This window comes from Siniperca chuatsi, linkage group LG17 (assembly GCF_020085105.1).
Source record: "Siniperca chuatsi isolate FFG_IHB_CAS linkage group LG17, ASM2008510v1, whole genome shotgun sequence".
NCBI classification, from domain to species: domain Eukaryota; kingdom Metazoa; phylum Chordata; class Actinopteri; order Centrarchiformes; family Sinipercidae; genus Siniperca; species Siniperca chuatsi.
In genome coordinates this window covers 26744488-26769446 of record NC_058058.1, presented here as the reverse complement: position 1 = coordinate 26769446, position 24959 = coordinate 26744488, and the positions used below count along the sequence as shown (strand labels likewise).

Sequence of the window (24959 nt, the reverse complement as noted above, 5' to 3'; positions counted from 1 at the left end):
GCAATTGTATAGCAAGTTCTCTGATCACTGTGAGCAGTGCTACAAAGCCCTAAAAATGCCACCACACAAGTGAGCTGCAAAACCATGGAATCAATTTGGAGCCACAAACATATTTGAAAAAGCAAGTAACATACATTGCTGATAGCCACAACCATTCAGCTCAGTGTGAGCATGCTCACTGGCACCATCATTCAGTGAGGTGGCAGCCAGCAGAATGAAAGCATCAGAATGTTGTGAGAAAATACATATTAGTCAACAGAAAATCCTTGAAATGAAAACTAAATTCATCCAGCTACACTTAATTTTTAAATATGGATTAATGGTACTCTTGCACATAAATTGGCTTTCAACATGGTAAGTACAATTCCTTGAGCACTATGCTTGTAAATACCATGTCTAACATACTGAAAAGTACTGAAAAGCAAATCTATAACAGAGTGGACAGGTGGTTTAATGCACTACAAAATGCTGCTAGTGAAGCTACAAAAAACTAAATGAAAAGTTTGTTTGTGCTTAACACTGATGGATTATCAATAACCCAAATATCAATACATAGATACACTCAACCCTACAAATGACGAAAAGCATTGTTTGTCAGTGAGAGAGTCAGAGAGAGAGATGTGAGTTAACAATGCAACAAGCTCTTAAACGTTACATGTGCGCTGTAACAGTAGGGGTACCGCCTCCTGAACTAAACAGTTTACCAGCTCAGTCTGTTTTGTATTGAGTTCTGGTTGAAATTTGAGCTGCACACAAACATCTTTTTTCTTTGTCACTTGCAATAAGCCTGCACTGTTCACCACTTCACAGAGATGGAGAAGTGACATCCTGTCAGCTCTAATGAGACTACTGATTGTCAATCACACATCAGGAGGAGACACTTAGGTGGAGCAGTGTATCCTATTTGGACCTGTTATTCTGTGTGATGAAACAGAGCCAAATGGGCTTAAAACCTCGCTTCTGAATCAGGAAATAAAGATAATAAAATTTAGGTAAAGAAACAAGAAGGAATAGAAGGAATTCACAGCAATTGGTGACATTTCTAAGAGTTGATGGCAAGACAACGTACATATTTAACACATATTAAGCTACAAATTCACAATTTTGAGTGTCCTGTACCTTTTAAGCTACAATCTGCTCTATTTGGCTATGTGATGAGATTAGAGTAGGTGAACAGAGCAACCTGTAGCATATGGTAGAGGCTGGATCAGACGTCACGCCACATGGGGAGTGACAGTCGTGACTTCCACACTAGGTGATGTCATGTGTATACCCTGTAGACTCCATCATCAAAGACATGCAAGGCAAGAAAGAACTTATGTCATTTTGACAAGAAGACCACAATTGTATTATACATATTCAAATGTACACATGTCAGATTTGATGCATTTATTATTTTTATAGAACCTATAACACTCTATACTGTAGCTTTAAATTAATACTGGAAAAGTCACAATATGCCAAGAAAGATAGGATAAATACATTGGCTGAATAAGAGAAAGTCCATCAGTAGACAATGAAAAACAACTCAAACGTTCCTATATTATCACAGTGAAAAGCACAGGCTAACAGATTCAGAGTTATCCAAAAATCCAATGTCACTGAATTATTAGTATAAAGATGTGCACACCCACCCACCAGTAGGCTGAGTACATTTACTGAGCATGCACAGTAGTCTCTTTTGGATATATTTAGTTCAATTGCAGTGTTGTAGTACAGCTTGACACATTAGAGCTTGTATTGTGTCAGTCCCAGCAACATATCAAAGGGTAAACATTATACTTTCCCAGAGTTTCCCAGATTTATACCCAGTCATACTTGGTTACTAGTTAAAATGAGAAAATGGTCAACATTTCCTGTCATCATTGTAAAGGCGCTGCATCATCTACACTGTGGATACAACATTCATAAAGCTTTGAAATTATGCTGAAGAATCCATGATATATGGTAATGAATTCTTGGAAGATGGTTTAGTGATGAATAAAGTGAACCATCCCTTAGTTATACTGCTATAGGCCTAGACTGCCGGGAGACTTCCCATGATGCACCTCTCTCCTCCTCTCCCTCTTTATATGTATGCATTTTTATACCATTACTGCATGTTACTAACTCAACATCTTCTCTCTCCTGTAGTTCTGTGCTTTCTCGTTTCTCTCCTCTCTCCTTCTGTCGCTCTCAGCAGGTATTTCTGCCTCCGGAGCTGCAGAGTCTGGATCTGTGGTTGTGAGCCACCTGCTGCCCCCGTGTTCCTGCTCAACAACTGCTACAGTTGTTGTTATTGGCTCTGTTACTAATACTGACATTATTATTCCTATAGCTGTCATTCCTATTATTATTAATAGGACCCCCCCATTGCTTGCTCGTGGTGGGATTTGTTAGGTCTCTGTAAATAATATTATATAGAGTGCAGTTTAGACCTGCTCTATAGGAAAAGTGCAATGAGATAACTTCTGTTATGAACTGGTGCTATATAAATAAAACTGAATTGAATTAAAGCAAACTAATTGATACAAAGTGTAATGTCAGTGGATTCAAACTTATTTCATGTACAATAATAATAAATCTTTCAAAACAAAACCTGAAAACATTCTCAGGAAACTGAAGAAATGTATGGTTTTGAGCCTTGAAATTGTAGAAGTCACACAGCAGTAAAATGATCAGGTGTAAAAGGGCGATAAAATTATAGATGACATGGCCCATTAAGATGACACTACGCATCTTAGTGGACCATACTGAGTGCATCGACATACTGTACTTCCAGCATTGTCAAATGGACCAAAACAAAACTTCACCAAAAGTAGTTAATCAGATTGGACGAAGATTTCAATCTTTCTACCTCCACTGTTAAGGGGGCGGTGTTTGGACACATACACAGTCCAGATTTAAAGCTAAATATGCAACTTTTCATACTGAATAACAATTGAAATATAGCTGCTATCAGCAGAATGAAAATCACAGTACCCCGCAGCATATGTCATGTGACACCAGAATTGCTGCTTGCCAAACTAGCCAATGCCTCGATTAGTTCAAGAAAGCTCAGAAACGGCAGTATTTCTTAAGGAAACTTAAGAAGGCAAAATTCCCGTGTCAAGTTCTTGTTAACTTTTACAGAGGAGCAATACAAAGCATCCTGACTGGAAACATCACAAACTGGCATGGGATGTGCACGGCCAAGGACATGAGGGCTTTGCGGCGGGTTATTAAAACCGCTCAGAAGATCATAGGTACCAACCTACCGAGCATCAGTGAGATCTGTGAGGTGAGGTGCCTGCGCAGAGCCCAAAGGATACTAAAAGACAATACCCACCCCAGCCACATCCTGTTCACCCTGCTGCCATCTGGCAAGCGATACAGAAGTATCTGCTGTTGTACCACCAGACCACAGAGCACCTTATTTCCTCAGGCTGTGAGACCCCTCAACTCCACCTCATCCTCAGCATGCCACCATGTAAAATAGTTTTCATTTCTATGACTTATTATTTATTCACTGATCTACTGTATATACATTTTTCTGAGTAGCATAAAGGGAACTACAAAGCAAAATCTCAGTATACAACCCCGTGTTGTAAAATGATCAATAAATCTATCCTGTATCTTGTATAGCCAAGAGAGCCTTTATTGTAAGCTACTGGGTGCCTGACCAGTGTCAGTACAATAACCGAGTTTTGGTACTGATACCAAAACAATACTTTTTTCGATACTTTACTTTTACAAATATGACCATGTTTTTCTACAAATTATTTTTAGAGGACACAGTTCTCAAATGTTACATGTTAAACACAAGCAACTGGCAAAATTGTGATTTAAATAAGGGAATATCTGATCAAAGAATAATCAACAAAATTTACAAATCTGACCATAAATCTGTTGCCAACTTTCAGTATTTAATAATATTTGCTACTTACATGCTACAGACGCATTTAAGTCTGTATTAAATTAAGGTTTCATATCCGGCCCTAATTGTAAATCTTTATGAGTACTCCTTACTGGCCCAAAAAGTGGTACAAAAACAAAAACAGAGAGCATATTGGATAGAAACTACCTGGACTACATTGACTCAGATCATATCAGACATTTTTAGCATTTTAATGCTAATCATGGAGAAATAAATGGATGAACTTATGTCAATGGCCACTTTTGATTACAGGTAGTTGCAGGGATGTTGTAGAGTGAATCACGCTGTAGCTTGATTCACTGCACTGTACAAACTCCTACTCATGGGCTGGATTGTGAAACCCCATCCCTAGCAATTGCGATCACATTGGATAAGTGTGCAGTCCATGATTTACGTCCAGTGCCAATATTCAGAACTAACGCAGAAAGTAGTATGTCCTTTATGTGGTGAGGGTATAGACGTTGGGGTGGTAGGTGCGTACGTAATGCATCTGACTTTCTTGCCGGTGACTGGAGTTTGTGTCCTGTTGCGATCTAATAGTAAAAAAAAAATGTTTTTAAATAATCATGGTCTTTCCCTAATCTTTACCAAGCATTTTAGTTACCTAACCCTAATCATACCTTGGTCGCCACATGTACATACTGTAGAAAGAAATTATTTTAAAAACATTGGCACTGAACATTAAAAAATGTCACATTGTAGTTTCATGTAGTACAATTGAATTGCAGATAATAGAACTCCATGTGTGCTTGGTTCAGTATATCTGTAAACAGAACAGACCGTACATTTTCAGTCACTGCTGGTGTACCATATGGACCTGGCCGGCCATGAGCTGGGTAGTGGCTTGTTGCCACAGGAAAGCTACAGGAACAACAACAATAAGAAGACGTAAGAAAAGAGAACCACCTGGCAAAAACTGAGAGCTCTGTCAGCTGTCTATTTTATACCCCAAATTCACTTTTAACCAATCAGATCTTATGGGTGCTATTAACCAATAGTGCTGTCAGTTTTAAAATAGTTCCTTTCTCAGCAGGTATCCATCTCTATAATACAACACAAAAATCTTTAGTAATGTAGACTAGTATGTCACACCTGCCCTTTCTGACAGTTGTAAAAAAACAAAAAACAAAACAGAGCCAGCACAGTGGTGGTGTGGAGTTTCACATCATACTCGTATTTTCATGCATTAAATAGTGCCAGGAAATGTTGTGTTGCCTCAGTATACCTGGCTCTGAACCTCTTTTGAGAATTTCGAGTGTTGGGTGTTGCTCACTTTTCAGGCCACGAGAGTGTAGGGCACACTAACAAGATGTGCGGGTATCAAGTGGAAGTAAAGACATTTATGCTTCATTATCATCCCAAAACATTAAGCTGTAGGTTACATAAATCTGATAACACATAAAATCAAGAAGTATTACTGATAATTGTGTTGATGCTATGTGTATAAAATACTTAATATAGTATATAACTTTTACAGTAAATAAACATAAACATCTACTCAATGTATGTATGTTGAGTACAGTAGCAGTAATGAGAAATGACCTGGAGGAAATGAAAGTATATCAATCACTATGCTTAACAATTATTAGTATTAACAAGCACTGAAAGTAGTCTAATTATCAACCAAACTGCAGCAGCAAGTCTCTCCAAAGCCCACAGGCAGCAGGACTAGCATCCACAGCGTAACAAGCCCTGAGTCTACTGTCTGCTCCCAAGAGGTGTCTTCAGTATTCAGGGCAGCGGTTCAGCATGTACGGGAAGTCGAGAGCAGCGAGTGTGTATGAGGGCCGTATCAGCCTATCAGCAGCAGCAGAGTTGAGTCAGGTCCAGTTGAGTTGGTTTGTAGTACTGAATGGCCTCAGCAGGGAGTGCATACAGCTATGGTAAGCCCCGAGGGGAAAACATGTATTGGTCAGTCACCACCTGCACTGCTTAAAGCAAACTAAAGTTTGTCACACAGTACTCGAGTGAGTTTGTAACACTCTTTAAAGCTGTAATGCTTCGATTTTGATGACTAGCAGTTAGTTTGGTAACATATAAAAACCGAGTGGACGGGAGAAGCTAAGAGCCTTTGTCAGTGTCGGACCTTAGAGTGCAAGCATATGGTTATTTCCTGAAGGTAATATTGTGTAGACCTGGTAAGAATCATACTTGCAAAAGAATCAGCACAAAGTCCTGTCACACTGTGCGGCCTGGAGCAACTTCAAAGTTTTGCAGTGGCTGGTTTAAATAAACAGCAGGCTTCCACACAACCTCCCAAATCAACTCTGCATGTTCACTACCATCTTAGATCCAGCATCTTTCAATTACTGCTCACTGCTGGAGCGAGCCACTACACTCAGTTACTGATACCAGAAGTTATCTCATTGCACTTTTCCTATAGAGGTCGTCTAGACCTTACTTGTTATAGTATTATTTACAGAGACCCAACAAATCCCTGGTCACTTAGGGAGTGTATGTAAATTATTAAGTTGTGTTCAGACAGAACGTGGAGCAAATTTTAGATGCAGTGAGATTGCATTCAAAATAATTTGAAAGAGCTAAGTGGACACAATGCGCTTATCCTGGGTCTTTGAGAATCTACGTCATAAACATACAAAGACGGACGGAAGAAGAAGAGAGACTGGAGGAAAATAACAGAGAGTTCTACTATTAGACCGATTCTGAGCCGGCAATAGTCACAGCACAAGTTTTGCATGTCAAAGATCCCCGAGTTGAGCTCTGGCGGGTTTACTTTGCTTCTGGAACGTGATCCGCTGATAGCTCAGCCTGTGCGAAAAAGATCAGCTGCATATTGTAGCAAGGCAAACAAAAGAATACCTTTAACAGTTTTTTGATAACCGGTGGTGATGTCATGTAAACAAGAACACCATGCCTTAAGAAGTGCAACAGCTTCAATTTAAGGCCTTTGAAGGTACATGAGCACATCAGGACATTAGGCTACTGGGCTGACTACTCCAAAAAGTGATGCATAACATATTTAGAAGTATTAAATGTTATTATTTGACTTTATCCTCACTGGAAGCTGGAGCTCGTTGTTCAATGAAAACCACATATCTCCACTTCTGATGATTGTTACACTTACAGATAAGTTAATGAGTTGATTACAGGTTTCTTTATAGGTTTAGGGAATTCTCCTGTTAGGCTCATGAAACCCTTTCAAAACTCACTGATGTGGATTATGTCAAAATTACAATTGTTTTGTCACTGTTGTGCTGCACTCCCAAAATTGTCTAATTATCTGTAAGCTCACAAACTGAGATAGCTCAGTAATTGCCTAAGCTACAGTCAGCAAACCAAATGTGGCTCATGTCCGCTGTTCTCATCCTCTGGAAGACTCCAAAAATCATGACTCTACTTTGATCTATAGCTTTAACCCATTCTGACATTGTTGTATTATCATCCCAGTGGCTGACCCAAGCATTGATTAGGGCTTCAACTGTTAATGAAGTCAGAATCAATATTTGTTCAACTACATGTTACTGGAAAAGGTATAAAATTGCTGATGCATTCCTAAGTAATTCCTTTTCTCCACTGAGGGATTCTCAACTTACACTTGCTGTGATTGTCTGCTGATGCTTGGTCCAACATTAACACAGGGTTAATGCATGTCAGTCACAACAGCACTCTGTTAAGCTGCACACAGATTCCTAACACTGTCTGAGACCTTTGGTCAACATAACTGAATGTTGTCCACGGGCTGTGTAAAAGAAATGTCCTAAATGAGCTGTTAGTAAACTATATTTTGAATTTAACATGCTACTTACTACATTCCTCTTGTATAGGCATTGGAAATCTTCTACTAATCTACTCTATTGGCAGGGACACAGAGGACGTGGAAGTGATGCGCAGCGAAGCGCCCGAAACTCTGCCTGCTTCCTTTCGGCGCCCATGTTAACCAAGTGGGCTGTTCAGACGAAGGGCGTCGTGGCCAGCTCGCCCTCAGCAGTTTCGCGTCTGGTCAATTTTTTCTGTGTGCCGAAAGCAAATCTGGCAAGAAAACACACTGATAACCTATTATTAACGATATAAATTGATATTATATATGAGATAAATGATCTGATTCTGATAAATAATATCTCATGCTTTGCCAACCCTTTCGATTTGTCTGCCCCTCTCCCCGCTGTTCTCCTGGAGTGAATCCTTCCCCCAAACGCAAAAAGTGTGTGTGTGTGTGTGTGTGTGTGTGTCCGTCCCCGCAGATCATCACACAAGGCGATCCTTTTAACCTAATTGTTGCAGACAAGCGACACCCCGCAGAAACACATAAAAAGCTTTAAGTTATAATTACATGAGGTTATTATAAAGATCAGCGCTTTACTGTGATTAGAAAAGAGTAGACGAGCAGAATCGCTTGTTGACCGGCGCGGAGAAATGCGCTTCTGGTGTGAACAGCCAGGCTACTGCTCGCAGCAGAAATGAGTGATATGATAGCAGAGTGTACGAGGCCCTAATAAGAACCATGCTTGATATCCAAAGAGTTTGGATGATGGTGTAATTTTTTTTGTGTTTGGTTTTCCAACCAGAAATACAAGAGCAAAAGTGTAATTAGTGGATTAAACAGTGTGTTTGTCTGCTCTAACATAAACAGCTAATGTTAGCATGCCTGGCAGACTAGCTTACTACCTACTGTAGTAACCTAGCGTTAAATCCAAGGGCAAGTAGCATATCATTAACTACATTATTTTGTGGGGTTATAGGTTACATGGAAACAATTGGAAAATCCGCTGTGTGAGAGCTGGTCCCAGATGCAACAATGTCTCTGTCCTGCTGTTTATTGGATTTAAGAAGTTTACACTCCAGCAATCCCACCAAAGCTTCGAGATAGTGCTACGTTTGCCAACTGGTTAGTCCTCATCCCCAAGGCCTTAAGAGGTGTTCAGTACATGTACAAACTCTCAATGGATTTTCAGTGAAGTGAAAGCCACAGAAACAATCATAATGTTATAACTCTGCTCAAAATAATAGGCTGCTAAGCTATTAACTATATGTGCAGTGCTTTTATAGGCTAGTTTTGTACTGAACTGAATTTAACAGCTTGGACTAGCAACAGACTGAAGGTTGCAGCAGCATGAACAGTCATGCATTCACCGACTGCATCCGAAGTGCCTTCGAATGGTTATGCGTTCACCTACTGTCACAACTGAGGTGCATGGAAGGTAAGAAAAGTAATAATTGCGAGAACAGAACTAATAGAAATAATTACTTCAAGGTAGAGGGACAAAACAGCACTTGATTGAAGCAGTCTCTAGATGGTCAAGGCCAGGGGCACCTTGATTCAATGTTCAGTCATTTATTTGTCTTCTAAATGAAGGCCAGCCACAGCATGGTCAGGGCCATCACCAGCAGGCCTGACAGAAAGAAAGACATCCGGGAGTGCTTGAGCCTGGCTGTGTTTAGCTCACATGGGTTAACCAAGCTCCTCCCCTCATCCGGCACATTGATAGTCACTTTTAAAGTGTGACCATGAGCGTGTTCTTCCTCCTCTTCCTCCTCCTCCTCATCATGAACCCAATCAACCTCACTGTCCTCCTCATCTTCTTCTAGCAGGCAGTCATGTCTGTACAGTGGTGGTCGCCCTGGTGCTGGGGACAAACTACATGCTCTTACCTTGTGTCCAAACAGAGACTGCCTCCCTCGCTGTGCTCAGCAGCGGCAGATCAAGAGAGACAGATAACAATGAACAGACAAGTGGGATATGGTCAACTGACAGGAGAAGGAGGAAGGGGGATAGAGGGATGAGGATATGGAGGAAGGGGATGTTGGAGGGAAGGTACAGGAAAGGGAGGCTCTTTCCTGGGTATTTAGCATGGAGGGGACATGGGTTTGCAAGAAGTACCCTGCAGCTTTTAATTTAAGTTGTTTGTGGTGTTGTCTGACAGAACAGACATTAACATGTACAGACAATTCGCTTAACACAGTTACTCCATCTGTTAGCTTTGGGGAGCCTTATGTAAACATCATAACTGAGCTAGAATTACCCAAGTAGTTTTATACTCCAATAGTGTTGATTGTTGACTGTACCTGAAGTGTTTCATTTATTTTCGTATATACACGATTACTGCAATAGAAAATTGATTTTCAGGAATTACTTATTGCATTGAAAAGCACCTTGGAGATTGTTCAGAAGGACATGACTTGAAAATTCTGGTTTATATCAACTTGGGTCTTATTTTCGTAGCTTTCTGTCATTTCTATCATGAAACATTGTACTCCCTGAAGCAATTGCCAAGATGTGGGAACACAGTGACATCACACAACAAAGTCTGACAGGGCAAGAAACATGAGCAGTATGATGATCAGTTGTTAACCAGCCAGATTATCTTTGTAGGTAAAACGGAAAGGGTTAGGTTTAGGCTAATAATTCTTTTTTGCACATTAAAACCCTGAGTGTGCACAATTACGGCAAGTATGGTAGATCAAAGTTGAAAGAACCAAAAAGTCAGTCTCTAAACTATGATGGATGTTTATAATTTGGATAATAATTTTACAGATGATGTTTGTTTTCTCTTCAGGTTTGGCTAACCTTGTGGTTTGTCACCTGTCTGATCATCTGACTGCTTGTATTTCTTGACTTGTTAGACTTCTTTTTAGTGATGTTACCCTGTTCCCAGGTCTCACCAAGTAACTTGTTGAATACAAAGTCATTATTACTGGTAAGAATGATAAGATCCAAATTGTAATAAGTTAAGATACGTTAAGATAAGATAGAACTTTATTTTTCCCGAGGGAAATTTTTGTGCAGCAGTCGCAGTACAGAGTAGTGCAAATATAAGGAGTGCACTAGAATTATCCTTTAGGTTTCTACAGCAATTGTCCCTAAACTATTATATTTCTACGACTGACAGAACTTGTGAGGGCTATACTTCAAGCTGCTTTATGCAGCTGGGCACTGGATTTCAGCCCCAGATAACCCTCTTAGTTAGGAAACAATTATATAATTTTTCACATGAGGCATGAAACAACAGTTTTCAAACCTGTGATCAAACCTCATCTGTCATGCATGTTCTTTGCATTGTATTTTTGCACAATCTCTGCTCCTGTTGGATGGTATCGCTAAAGAAGAAAATCATCTTTCCTTGACTCTTTGGTACATTGATTACCATGACATATACATGCAAGAAATATTGCCTGGTTAGCTGTGGCATTTTAGCAGAGATATGCTGTTACTGTATGAGTCAGTTAGGTAGCCAGCTCTTAGTTAGAGCTGGTTGCTATATATGAATTGTGGTTTAATAGCTGACAGGTAAGATAGTTAGCTGTGTTATTAATGTAATGACAACATCCAGTTTTTCAGAAGGATGCATTTTCTACAACCAAGCTGGAAAATTTCAATACATGCAAAAGCTGCAAGGCATTGCAATATACAGGCAATGCAGATTAAAGCAAAGCTGCAGTGGGTACAGTTGGTTCCATCTGACACCAACAAACTGTTGTGTGGAGACAGATAATTGGTGTGATCACAGCTCTACTGAGGGATAAAAATATCATACACCTTTCACTCCGTGGGTCCACCCAACTCAATGTACATTGAAGCAACTGACCATTCGCTAAACCCTCATAGGTAAGCAACTGTAACTAGACATGACAGCTCTTGATTGGATTTGTCCAGGTGACGAAGTGGTGAGCATGGGACACTAGTAAGAGCAATACTCAGTACCTAAAGGGTTTGATGGGTGTCTTTATTGACTTTCCAAAGCCAAGAATTAAAGAGCAGTTATCTGCTCTTTGACAAGCCGCTAACATTAGCATGCTTGGATTACTAGCTTACTACCTATAGTGGTAATGTAGCATTACTTCCAAAGCCATGAGTTAGCCATGCGTTAACCAAACTACATTATTATGCAGGGTTACAAGTGATGTTAGAAAAAGCCCACGTGCAGGACTGACACATCCATGCATGGGAGTCTGTTCCAGATGCTACTATATCAGAATTTAAAGTAACATTAGTGGCTCTGTCCAGCTCTTTATGGATTTGGGGAAGTTTATCCAAGATGGCAGGGTAGGGCTAACTAGCTCTACCCTGAAATAACAGGGTGTTGATTCTTTATTTCCATGGTGAGGATGGTGAGGATGCTGACTTTTTGCCTGGGAAATGTAGAGTTAGCATGATATTGGGTATGTAGCCATTAACTTCATATTTAAGACCCTTTTGCTGGGTCGTTTGAATCATTTTCATTTATAAATCAGTCAAAAACATTGAAAGGTCTCCCACAGATGGAGTTTAACAAACTCTTAGTTTACTCTAGTTAAAGTTAATTAGGTAGCCAGCTAAAGCTGATAAAATCTGGGAGCCATAGTTGTCTTTTCAGCTGGCAAAATCTATGGTCACTGACTAAAAATTAGAAGCCTACTTTGGTCTACCTCTGTGTGAAATCAAGGATCCATTTTTTTAAGAATTACCAAAAATTTTGAATGTGGCAAATCTGCCACTGTTATCAGTGTAAACTGCACATGTGCTAGGATGGAAAGCTTGACAGGTGTAGCAACAGTAACTAAGGGGAGAAGGGCTTAGAGAAGGATGAATTACTACTGGTATTTATAACAATTTGACCATCATTTTTTTGGGCTGTAAGTAAGTAACAATAGTGGCAACATGGCCCAAATCACAGGATATAAAATGTTCATTTGTAAGTTTGTAAAAAGATGGCAGGTAGGGACAGTGAGGTGGTCTAATAAGGCTGCACCTTTGACAGAGCAGCAGTGGCAGAAGGGGAAGAGGAGTGTGCTGAGGATCAATAAATATCTGCTCCATGGTGGGAATAGGAACGGCATTTTCCTGCAGCTAAAATGCTAGCTAGTGCAAACTATTTTGGCAGTGCAAAATCCTCTAAATGTCAACAGAAAGGAAGAAACACCAGAAAAACTGCCTGGTATGGGCTGGTAAAGCCATAATATGTCATCTGCACTGCTTTATACAAATCTCAGATGACAGGACCTCCGGAGGAGCTTGCCATGAAACACTTTTTAGGTTATCTTGCACTGCACACAATGAAGATGATGGGGATGTAGTATTGCACACAAAGCAAGATATGTGTTTAGCCTGCAAGAATCAGCTCAGGGAGAATCTGGGAATCTTAACTGGCGGATGGAGATGCATTGGAGACTATTTCTATTTTTTCATCTTACGTGTCATCATAATTCCTAGCATTCAGCAATAATATGAAATTACCAAAAATGTGCAGCAAAAAAAGTGCCGTTAAGGCTGGATTCTCGAGTATTTAAAAAGGTAGATGGGATTATTGTGCAGGACCTCATGTCTGGGATAGAAACTGTGTCCTCAATTTGTGGGTAGAGAAGAGGCGAGAGCCAGAAGGAAACACCGGCAGGTCGGAGGACTGAGATCCCCTCTGACCTTCAGTGTCATTGTCTGAACGCGCAGGAATGGATGGTGGAGGTTGTGGGGAAGAGGATGGAGTTGGTGGGGATTTGACTGGGCAAACAAGCCCAGAATTCAAAGTGGAATGGAAAGGAGATGAGGACTGAAGTGGCAGAGATATAAGACAGAGGAAAACACATAAAGACATCCAGGGAGGGATAGATAAAGGGAGGAGGATCGGAGGGTGAGACAGATGAAGAGGAGGGGATGAGGGGGGTCAGTCCTCTGATTACTAATCATTGGTCTTTAGCTTGTTTTCCTGTGTTCTTTTGCTCTTCAGTCTTTCACTGATCATATCAGGCACAAGAGCCATACAAATACATTATCAGGATTAACCCAGCCATGCGATTGATTGGCAGATCAAGCAGGATGACAATGTTTGCAGCAGCCATTCATAGAGCATAAGGCAGTGGTAAGGGGGAGAGGTTAGGGTTAAAGGGCATGAGATCCAGGACAGGTCACCTACAAAGGTGCCAGTATGCTTCAAACGAAATGATTGTCAGATTGTTGAACAGCACTAAAAAACCCCTTCCCCCTACACATTTTCAATGTGGTTTTGGGGGAGCTGCATCCAACAATTTTTGGAACTTTTCCATAACCAGCAATCACGCCCACTTCAAAAAACGATTGGACAGGTGTGTGGAGGTGAGAAAGTATACAGGATTTAAATCTCTCGCAAGTTCTCTTTCTTCATTTTTCACACAACTACTTACATCACTTTTCACCACGAATGCCTTTAAGAAGAGACTGTCCCAAAGTGTGTGCCCTTGTCCCCATTTGTACGATTCATCAAGTCTTGTCCCTAGCTATGGCGGAAAGCTTTACACTTTCCAGTGTGCAAGTGTTGCCATTCAGAACAAGTATAAACACCTTTACCTTTAGAGGTGTTCGAGCAACACTTTATATGAGCTAGATGGTTTGAAGCATACTGAACCCTTTACGTTGCAGCTGAGCACAATCTGGTGAAGTTGGACAGCTGCTTGTTAACAGTAGGCCATGGCCATAGCGTCCAGGTGCCATTCTTTATATTGCTCACAAAGAAAATGCTGGACATTGTTGACCTACTGCAGCCTGTGCCAGAAAGCACCAGATTAGAGTGCCTTTACCTCAGACACACCACCAACACCACCACATACACACACATGCCATCTTCACATCAGCAAATATAAAAATATTCCTTAAGTGTCTGGTCCCTGATCAGTGATCAGTTACAGTCATGCCAAAGCAGTGGAATGATATGGAGAAAACCAACAGCACCACCAAGTGGAAGATCGGTGTACAGTTTGAGTTTTTCAGTTCTGTGTTTAAAGGCCCTGCACACACACACACACACACACACACACACACACACACACACACAGGTTTTTTCAGTTACCCTGGCTGATTAGACATCTAGTCAGATGTTATCACCTGTGTGGGTGGAGCATCGGCGTGCAGATAGGCTATTTTCAGAGCAGACCTTTTGACTTGTCATGGTAGGAAAAGCACAGGTGGTATTAATAACATTAACGATGGCTCTGTTCTATTCATGTGTCCCAATAAGCCATGGCACTGTGACAGTGAGCCTGCATGCACAATACCAGGACCCTGAAACTGAAGCAGCTAAATGGAATTCAGCCATCATTCATTTGATTATTTACACCTGTGCTTTTTCCTGTGACATGTCAAAATGTCTAATATGAAAAAGGCTCATTGTAAAGCCTTCTGAAGCAAATTTGTGACTTGTAATGGGCCACATAAAAATAAAATTGACTTGATCACAAACTACTTACTGACTTACAGTTAACCTGAGGCAGGGCAGTTTTCCAGCAATACTGGGTTGGGGGAACAAGTGTGGCAGGTCTCAATAGGGGCCCACACCTCATTTTTGCCTCAGCCCCCCTAGTGGTTAATCCAGCCTTTTAAAGCCTATTCAAATTTCATCCTGTTTGAATGCTGTAAGCTTATAATCATACAGTGCACATTACACCTGCTACTGTTATATTTCATCTTTAATTCATACTGCAGATTTCCACTTCATATTGCTGCCACAGCTCAAGTTCCCCCTGACATTATCTCAGATCCATCTTAGTTTGTGCCTTCTTGTCCTGTATTATGAAGGTTCACACTTCCTATTTCTGCTGACATCTAGCTCTTGTTCCTATTGAGTCTGAATGCACTCATTGTAAGTAGCTTTGGGCAAAAGCATCTGCCGAATGATTGTAATGTAAAGAGTCACAGAGCATCCATTTTCTCTTTAAGATAAATCATTGACAAAGTATGAAAAACCCAGAAGGTCATTTAACAACACTGCTTTGAAGGCACTGTATTTGAATTTGTATTTCTAGGATGTACATGTTATGGTCTATGAAAATATAAAATAATGGAAAATACTTTAATATGGACAAATGTAAGTGATTAAGTTTGGTTATGTTTGGTTATGGTTCACGTTGTACAAATTGAGTAAGTCAGGGATCAATCTTTGGGCATTTATCTGTCAGAAAAGCAGATGCTAGCGGTTATTTGGTAAAAGAAAAACAGGGAAGAAAATCTGCGAGCACAGATTACTAAACCGAGTGAACAGAGGGGAAGTACATTTTGAAGTAAGGCTTCCGGAATATGCATTGGGCATTCAGAATAAAAGTGGCGAATTAGTATGTAATGCAGTATTTAACTGGCATACCAACTAACTGAAAGCACATACTAATAACTGCTGTCAGTTTTTTTTGTTTTGTTTTACCATATGACCTTCGGAGGGATCTGTACAAACATGATGATAATACATGAGAGACAACTGGCCCTAGCTCCTACTGTGGGCTTGATGTCTAATTTAATCACTGTCCCAGTGTTTTTATAAAACTGGTTCTGAATAGCCTGCCAGTTAGCTAGCTAGCACACAAAGTTTAAACCAAGAGTTTGTTCAGGTTTACTGAGCTGCCTTTACTCAGGCTAAACGTCGGAGGGTTATGCAGCAAAGAGTTTGGCTTTTAGGAACAGTCTGACATTTTAGAAAAATCCTCGTTTGACATGTTACCTAGAGTCAGATGAGAAAATTGACATCAGTCTCATCTCTGTGTCCAGCACCGAGATAGGACATGGATGTGTTTAGCCTAGCTTAGCACAAGACTGCTGCTTGCAGAGCTACATAACATAAAAAAACACACCTTTCAACAACTTGGAAGCTTTATACCGACAGAGTCTGTATGATCTGACACTGTGGATGAAATTCTGTCTATTCAAGAATAGTCAGCAGTACTGCTGCAGTGGTTGCTGGACTCACCGCTGGTTGCATCTGGCCATTGATGCTCGCTGTGCGGAAAGGCGAGTTGGTGGAAAGACGCTTGTCCCACTCACTGGGCCGAGGCTCCGGTACCGACTCCATGAAACTCCTCTTCAGCTCACTGATGCTAGTGTGGTGACGCATGATCTCAGTCTGGGTCTTATCCATGTCCTTCAACAAGAACGTAAAAGTCAGAATAGGTAGAGGAAATGTAATTGAGTCAGATGTGAAAGAAAGGAGGAGGAGAAGAGAAAAGCACATAGGACCATATGGAAAATATATATTTATATGAGGAAAGAAAGGGGACATAAAAATAATGAATCACCCAGATTGGGAAAAGAAGTTGTAAGAACAATCTGCCACTCTTAGTCAATATGTTGATGGCTTTGTGTTATTTCAAAAGCATGTACTTGGATTGAGCCTGCCTATTTCCAATGACATGCTGTGGTCATGGAAGAAGAGATTTTTCAGACGAACCAGACACCAGACTGCATTGGGAGGAATCTGTCTCCTGTGAGCACGGATCCAAATTTCAGCCCGGCAGCAGTCACTGAGATTTGGAGTTTACAGCCCTCATGTGGGTCAACATAACAGAAATGAAGCAGCAGAGGCGCAGAGGATGACTCCTGATTAGTGGTTGCTAATAAGGCTCTGCTTCACTGGCTCACACACTGGCTTTCATCAGTGCCAGCAAGAGGAGATGTTTAACATCACTGAACACAGGAGGTGTCGTGTTTCTCTGAAAAACCTGCATATGGTGAGCAGGTCTGACAGAACCAAAGCAAGGAAGGTGAATGGTGTACACATCCAACATCCGTTCAGTTCAGGTGCAGGACAAAGGCAGCATACAAAGGAAAAGGAGAGGTAGTCCGTACACTGAATTATGCAAGCTCCCTACAGTAAATTAAAAAAGGAGTGAAAGAAGTTAGGGCTTTAGGCACATTTTGTATAATCACCTTGTACAAATATGTTTCTGCTGTTTCCAGGATCAAGAATGAACTTCAGCATCTACATACATACTGTTTAGGCTACAGCCTTTTTTTAGGACAATTCTGTTTTATGTAAATAGTAATTGTTTTTGGATGATGGGTATTATTTTGTATCATGTGATGTTCTTATTGTAGGCAGAACTGTCATTTTGCCTATAGATACAGCCTGCTTATTCACATGGATGTTGACCTGACGAAGACCTTGAAGGTACTGTAAAACCCTGCATCATTAGCTTTTAGGATATTTGCAGTATTCAGTGTGCAGGCTTCCTCTTTTTTCATCATGGAATCATAACCATAAATGTATTATCATGCTTTCCTTCACAATCAAACAGCTTAAAAACGATTAAATGCTCTGCTTGCAGCCTCTGGATGCAGGGCTAGGGCAGAGCTGGAAGCTAAGCTAGGCTAAACACTTCCTGGAGCTCATGGAGATACAGAATCTCTGTACTGGACTCACAGAGATGAAAGCGATCTGCTCTTCAGGGTTTGATGGTTAACAAGCTATTTCCCAAAATGTCTGACTGTTGTTTCAATCATGTACAGTCGTGTGAAATAGCAGTGTGACAGTGGCCACCAGTAGTGTAGTAGTGGAAAGACTACTACATATTCAACTGACTATTTTATAGGTGGTAGGCAGGCTGAATCGCAGAAACAAACACATACAGTACAGACACATGAAGAGGGGGGTGACATGTCACATAGGTAGCAGGCTGAGGTTGTACCCAGAACCCAGGTGGCTGTAAAAAAAACAAAACTATGAGCTTAAAGAGGCCAATAAACTCCACTGAGCTGCATTCTCTGAGGGTTTGTAACTATGAGTGACCCCTTTTACACTACATGTACTCTTTTGAGTCAATGGCAATATAAAATATCTTAATTAATGCAGCTCTAAAAGGGAAATTCACAAATATGAGTAGTAATGTAACATGTCATTCATCTCTTCTGAAATGATATAAACTCAGCAGAGGATGTCATACGGCACAATGATCACAGGCAGACGATAAAAACAGCATAAGCATCGCCAGGGAGAAGGCCCATGTAGTAAATTCATCAAATGAAAAGAGACTGGAGGTCCTCAGTAAGCATGAGGACCAATGAGAATCAAAAGCAGTGCCCAGAGCATGTTAGTGACATCACTGAGACATACATGACTGGGAACGAATAAAATAGTTTGGTTTTTTTAATCTTCTCTGTAAATAGACCCTTTTCAGGGCAGAGATTTTGACTTTTCAAAGCAGGAGAAGCACATGTGGAACATTAATGATGGCTGCATTCCATTTAGATGGGCCAGTTCCAGGGCTCAGGGCTTTACAGGCTGTTTAATATTTCATACAGACAGATAGGGTGTATTTGTTTTTCTTGCCAAGCTGCAGTACCAGTTTAAACTTTAACGTTAAAAAAGAGACCTTTCCCAATCATACATTTCATAAAATGAAAATGTGAAATGACAAAGACAATGTAAAAGTGAAGTGAAGCTACTTGCATGAGAATCAGAGAGGAAAATAGTGCATGCCAAGCCTTTAGGGTTAAGCTGAAAACAAGGCAAGAAATGAAGAGAAACAGAGGTGTCAAGGCAAAAAGGAAATCCACACGGCGTCCATGCAGGCAGAAAAACGTGACAGCAAGCAGGCAGAACAGATATCTGATGACTGAAGATACAAACCTCCAACATTAAATTGCTATGTCTGATATAAATAGTTTCACCCTCAAGTTTCTTAGTTCTTTTCTGTGGAAAATGAGGAAAAGGGGAAGAGCTGGTTGGAAATAATGCAGAATTCATTCAAACATTTTAATATTTGATTTGCAATGGAGTCCAATGAGCAGCACTGACCATGACGATGACATGAGTCACAAAAAATAAAAGAGCTATGGGGCTGCAGGAACACAGAGCGTGGTTTGCAATTCACAGTGTGCCCAACTTGGTGGGGGACAGGTGAGGGATTCAGCTACACACACACCAGGTGTGTGTATGAGAAGCCAGGCAGATACACACTCACACTCACTGTGAGTAGAAGTCACATGCATGCAAAGGCTGCTGCTTCAGTGCACAGGAGGAGGAGGAGGAGGAGCATCAATGTGTGTCTGCTTGTCACTTCAGGAATTTGCATATTTTAAATAAATCACATTCAGCTGTCACAATTTTCACATTTCAGCTGTCTTGAGGGATGATGATGGAATTTCAAATGTGAGGGACTAGCTGATTGATACAAATGAGCTTATTTGTGTGCATTCTGACGTCTGGGGGTAACGTACTTCAAGACTGCTAGACTTAGGCTAAGTTCATTTACTTTGTATATAGGCATTGCTCTGCTTGACTGCTCTGTCGGTTAACAAATCATTTAGTCTAATTGTGTCTAATTGTGTGTTGTTTGTAGACTTGAATCTGATTACAGGCTGTTCTTGTGGTGTCAACTGCCCATAATCTAGTTTAGACTCCTGCGCTGGCTTTTTCTGTTTTATTGAATTTTAACCATAGCTATTAGTAAATTGTGCTGTGTCAGGTAGCTACCAGGTAGTCATTTCTTATACTCTTGGTATATACATTACATTCTGTTTTGGTCTAGGGTTTATGCAAACTACCTGCACCTAAGGTTGTGGTGAACAAATCTGAAACCCGTGTAAAGAGACCTTATTCTTAAAACAGTTTAGGATTTTTAGAAATCACACCTCTTCCCTGATCTGGCCATCACCATTAGGGTAATAGTATTACTGATTAACAGGGGGTGTGGTTACACTCCTGAAGCCAATTGAGAAATCAGCACTTGTGTTTAAAAAGTCACTCCTGGTTAGACATGGCAGCCTCATCATATGAAGCCTGAGTCTTTTGCAGGACTCCTTCATGGGAGGACAAGTCAGATGACAGGTTAAAATGATCAGGGCTAAGTATCTTTTCGCTTTGTCTATTTACCTGTTTTTATCTTATTTGACATGTGTATACGTTTCATTCCTGTAAACCACTCTTCTCGTAGATACTATAGACCACGCATCTGCTCATGACATCACTGTAACCTCTCTAATCTTATCCACCCCACCTGCTCCACACACACCCAACACCTTGTCACAGGGGGCCTGTGGAACTACCAGTCCCAAAAAAACTCTTTCCTATCTTCTTTACCCTCCTAGAGTGGACTCTTAAACCCCTTAAAGAAAAACACACTCAATCCTTCTGATGTAAAGAATGGCAGAGCAGTCTCTCTTCTTCCATTTCATTCTAAAACACTGCAGTCTTCACTCAACTTTCTGCATATCTCCACGAGAACAACCTTCTTGACCTCAACCTGGTTTCAAGGCCGGCCACTCAACTGAGACTGCCCTCCTTGCCGTCAGCTTCACACTGCTAGATCAGCCTCCCTCTTCTCCACCGTCATCCAGCTGGACCTTTCAGCAGCGTTTGATCAGATCCTCCTCTCCACCCTCTGAGAACTGGGAGTCTCAGGCTCTGCACTCTGTTCACATCCTACCTCAAGGACCACACTTACAGGGTAACTCAGGGTTCTGTTCTGTGTCCCATCCTCACATGGCTTTTCCTACCACCAAGTAGTGGAAAGACTATTGCATATTCAAATGACTATTTTATAGGTGGTAGGCAGGCTGAATCAGAGAAACAAACACATACAGTACAGACACATGAAGAGGGGGGGTGACATGTCACATAGGTAGCAGGCTGAGGTTGTACCCAGAACCCAGGTGGCTGTAAAAAAACAAAAGTATGACCTATGAACTTGAGCTTCCTTTAGCTATGCAGATGACACTCAACTAATCAGCCAGACTCTGCGTGTCTGGCTGACATCTCTCAACCTGCTCAACCTCGACAAGACTGAGATGCTCTTCCTACCAGGGAAGGCCTCTACCGTCCATGACCTCTGCCATAGACTTCCTACTCCCTCACTACTGTTTGCTGTCCTGGCTCCACAATGGTGGAACGACCTCCCCATTGTCATCAGGACAGCAAAAACTCTACACATATTCCGTCACAGACTGAAAACTCATCTGTTAAACCTGTATTAACAGATTTTAGTTTGGCCACTTGGAGGCAGCAGATTCAAGTTGTGAACACAACACTGACAAATCATCAACTTTTAAATTCATATGGCGAACTTAGCAAACAGTCTCAGTCGCATCCAGCACTTACAGAGCAACATTAGTATTCATTTGGTGTCCTGTTTCTGGAATATTTTGAGAAAAATACAAAATTATGTAAAATCTTGTCCTATTTCAAGAGTAAAATTTGTTATGTTATGCTTTGATTGGGTAGATTAGATTACATGTGCATGTTTTAGTATGTCCTGTCCACATATACAGGACATTTGCTATTTTAACTTGCAAAGACGTGAGTTTGAGCTGAAGTGTCTAATGTCCGCAATGTCTCCACTCTATAACAACTCCATGTCCCCCTTCGCTTGGATTTATGACTATACTTCAGGAGACTGTCAGATTGAGCTTGATTATAAAGATGGCAGCAGAGCATTAATGTTCATGCAATGTACAGAATACTACTATGACAAGTAATTCTGACTGCCTTTCATATCATTTCCAGTGAGTCATAAAGTCAACTGAGTTGTAATCCTTTTCTGCTGCCATAAACATGGGTTTCACTGTGTCTGTGAGCTCATGGAGGAAACCAAGTCCAGTACGCACCAGCCACTGCTCTAAAACGCATGCGGTTATGGACTCATACATGATGACAATGGTTTTATTTCATTTCAATATCATAAAATCTATGGTAATATTCAATTCAATTTCAATAATAAAGTGCATATTGGGGAAATCCATAACATCAGGTCATCATCACATCCCTATGTGTCCCCATCCCCCAGATGAGTCTGTGGTAGCCAGTGCTATTCTGTGTGCTGTTGCATGCTGGGGCAGCAGGTTGAGGGTAGCGGACGCTAACAGGCTCAACAAACTGATCCGTAAGGCCGGTGACATTGTGGGGGTGGAGCTGGACTCTCTGGCGGTGGTGTCAGAGAGGAGGATGCTGGCTGGTCTGTGTAATACTCCTGTGCAATATTTTAGTTTAAAATTCCCTATTTATTGATATTGATATTACTCATACCTCTATTACTGCTGTGCAATATCCTCCGTCTCATTATAACCTTAATAAGCTACACTTAACTTGACAGTTCATGCACTATTACCTTATACCGTATTATTATCAACAACCGGTAAACCCACTTGGTACTTCACACTTATGTTATTTTATACTTATACCCACTTGGTACTTAATTTATTTTCTGACCTGTATTATAGTGTATTATATTTTTTTTGCTTAGTACTATCCCTGTGTGCACTGACGTAAAGGCGAGCTGCTGTAACAAAAGAGTTTCCCCTCGGGGATCAATAAAGTATTTATGATTCTGATTCTGATGTGAGACATAAGCTTACAAGACTGTTCTCACTTGTTTACTTTGATGGAGATATAATTATGACTTTAATCTTAAAATATTACAACTTTTTCTTGTATTATTACAACTTAAATCTCATAACATTACGACTCTTTTCTCAAAATATTTTGATCACAGTTGCCCCAATACTCTGCCAGAGAGCACCGACAAGTTTTATTTTTCAACTGTAAAATGTCCCACTCCGTACATATTTTGGTCAAAATAACAAAATTTAGCCACATAACCAAATGTAAGGGTTCCTTATCAAAAATATTTATTCATGTCATGGGTTTATGTTAAAAAAAGAATATCCGTCAACATATTGTTACCACATTTGTAAACTCACATATTCCTATCGAGTATGTTTACTTTGTGTCCTGTTGTGTCTGCACCCACCATGACTTACAAGCGCCTTCATTTGGCTTGGATGCAAATAAATAAACACATCTATATGCAATATAGACAATAAATGCTACTGACTTGCAGACGCATATTTAACAGCGTATAAGAAAAATACTGTTAGCCCATCACTATACTGCACCATGAGAAGACTAGTCGTTGGCTTGTCATCTGTACTTCCTTACTGAAGATTTTTATTGTTATTATTAGTTATTTTATTATTATTCTTTTTTCCAATTCTGATTATGTTTCTACAAAGCTACAAATTGATTCACACTTTAAACAAAGCGACTGCAAAATCAAACATTTTTCACAATAATTACAGAAACATTTGCAAAATCCTGGAAAGAGTGATTCAATCAATCAGTGGGGCTTTTCCTAAACTGAAATGAACACGTGAGTATCTGTAACAACCAAAGGTGTCCTGTCCCTTACAAACGTTATTGTGTAAACTAATATACCTGTATGTTTGCTTCTGGAGAAGGAGAAACCAAGTTTTATACGAGAAGAACACTGTTTTGTCAAACAGCTGCAGGGAATGACAGTGACCAAATAATAACTTGCAAATTGGATTGATTTCTCCTTGGTCCAACAGCAAGTTCTTGTACAGCTGATAGGACATTTACAAGCCTTCACAGAAAGACAAACAGCCACAAATCATAAAACAATCAAGAGATTAAAGCACTCTGTGTCTCTGCAATGGAAACCACACTGTTAGGCAACAGAAAAGCAAATTAAATGTTTCTTCATGTGTAACTGATGCAGGGATGAGGATGGTGAGTCAGCAGGAACAAGGAGCATGCTAACCTTCCTCACTCGCACCATCTCCATCTTTGTTTTGTCCTGAGGAGAGTGCTGCTCCCCCATGAGAGGAAATACATAGTTACTGTATGTTAAGGTCCTGTTTCAGTATAACTCAGCAACAAACATTTGTACTTTGTTTTACATTTGTAATACAGTCAAAAAACACAAGCATGAAAGACTTTCAAGTGATGTAACACTTCCTCTGACAGTGACACTATGAAAAACTGACTGAATATACAACTTCAACATCTCAGCTATACTGAAAAAAGAGCTATTTTTCTCAACAACTGATAATCTTCATCAAAAGATTGTATACCGTGAATTCTCAAATAAAAGCCAGTATTAAAATGATGGTCAAGTAGCCAGTATGACAAATAAAGGCGGGTTCCTTAGAAATAATGAGCTATTATGTACTATAAAAGCTCATGGTAAATTCAGCATAATGGACATTTTCACATCACTCTAGCATTACTCATTTTAGTAGAAATACTGGTTTAATTCTAATTAATTACAGCCACTTCTACTTTGCCATTCTTTTGGTGGGTGTTAAGCGACTGTCAGTGAAACTCATCACTTCCTGCAGATGTTTCACATTAGAAGCTTTCTAGGAAATAGCTGTGGGTTATATGACATTACTGTGACAGAGTATACATTTGCCAGCCGTCACCAAATGTTGCCATATTGTTTATATCATGGTAGCCATCCCTTTAATATTTCTGACTGTATTAGGCTATAATGGGCAATATTGCTAATCAATGATCAGGACTGAGTTTTGGCAATTTTAGACTTTTATATTATTTTACATCAGTGTGATTTATCGTAGAAAAGGTTTCAGTCGTAGTCATCT

At 40.3% G+C, this 24959-nt stretch overlaps 1 protein-coding gene across 12 annotated transcripts in view; it reads right to left on the bottom strand.

Annotated features, from left to right (window-relative positions):
* Positions 1 to 24959, bottom strand: part of epb41a (erythrocyte membrane protein band 4.1a) — a 157972-nt gene that overhangs the window by 25066 nt on the left and 107947 nt on the right. For 7 of the 12 annotated variants that reach the window (XM_044170557.1, XM_044170567.1, XM_044170558.1 and 4 more), the window contains 3 exons: positions 24116 to 24163; positions 19189 to 19251; positions 16534 to 16704 (listed from right to left, as the gene is read on the bottom strand). In XM_044170557.1, the coding sequence (XP_044026492.1) occupies positions 16534 to 16704; positions 19189 to 19251; positions 24116 to 24163 (282 nt within the window). Of the gene's footprint in view, positions 1 to 16533; positions 16705 to 19008; positions 19057 to 19188; positions 19252 to 24115; positions 24164 to 24959 lie in introns of all 12 variants that reach the window. The other 5 variants (XM_044170560.1, XM_044170565.1, XM_044170564.1 and 2 more) reach the window with 4 other exon arrangements.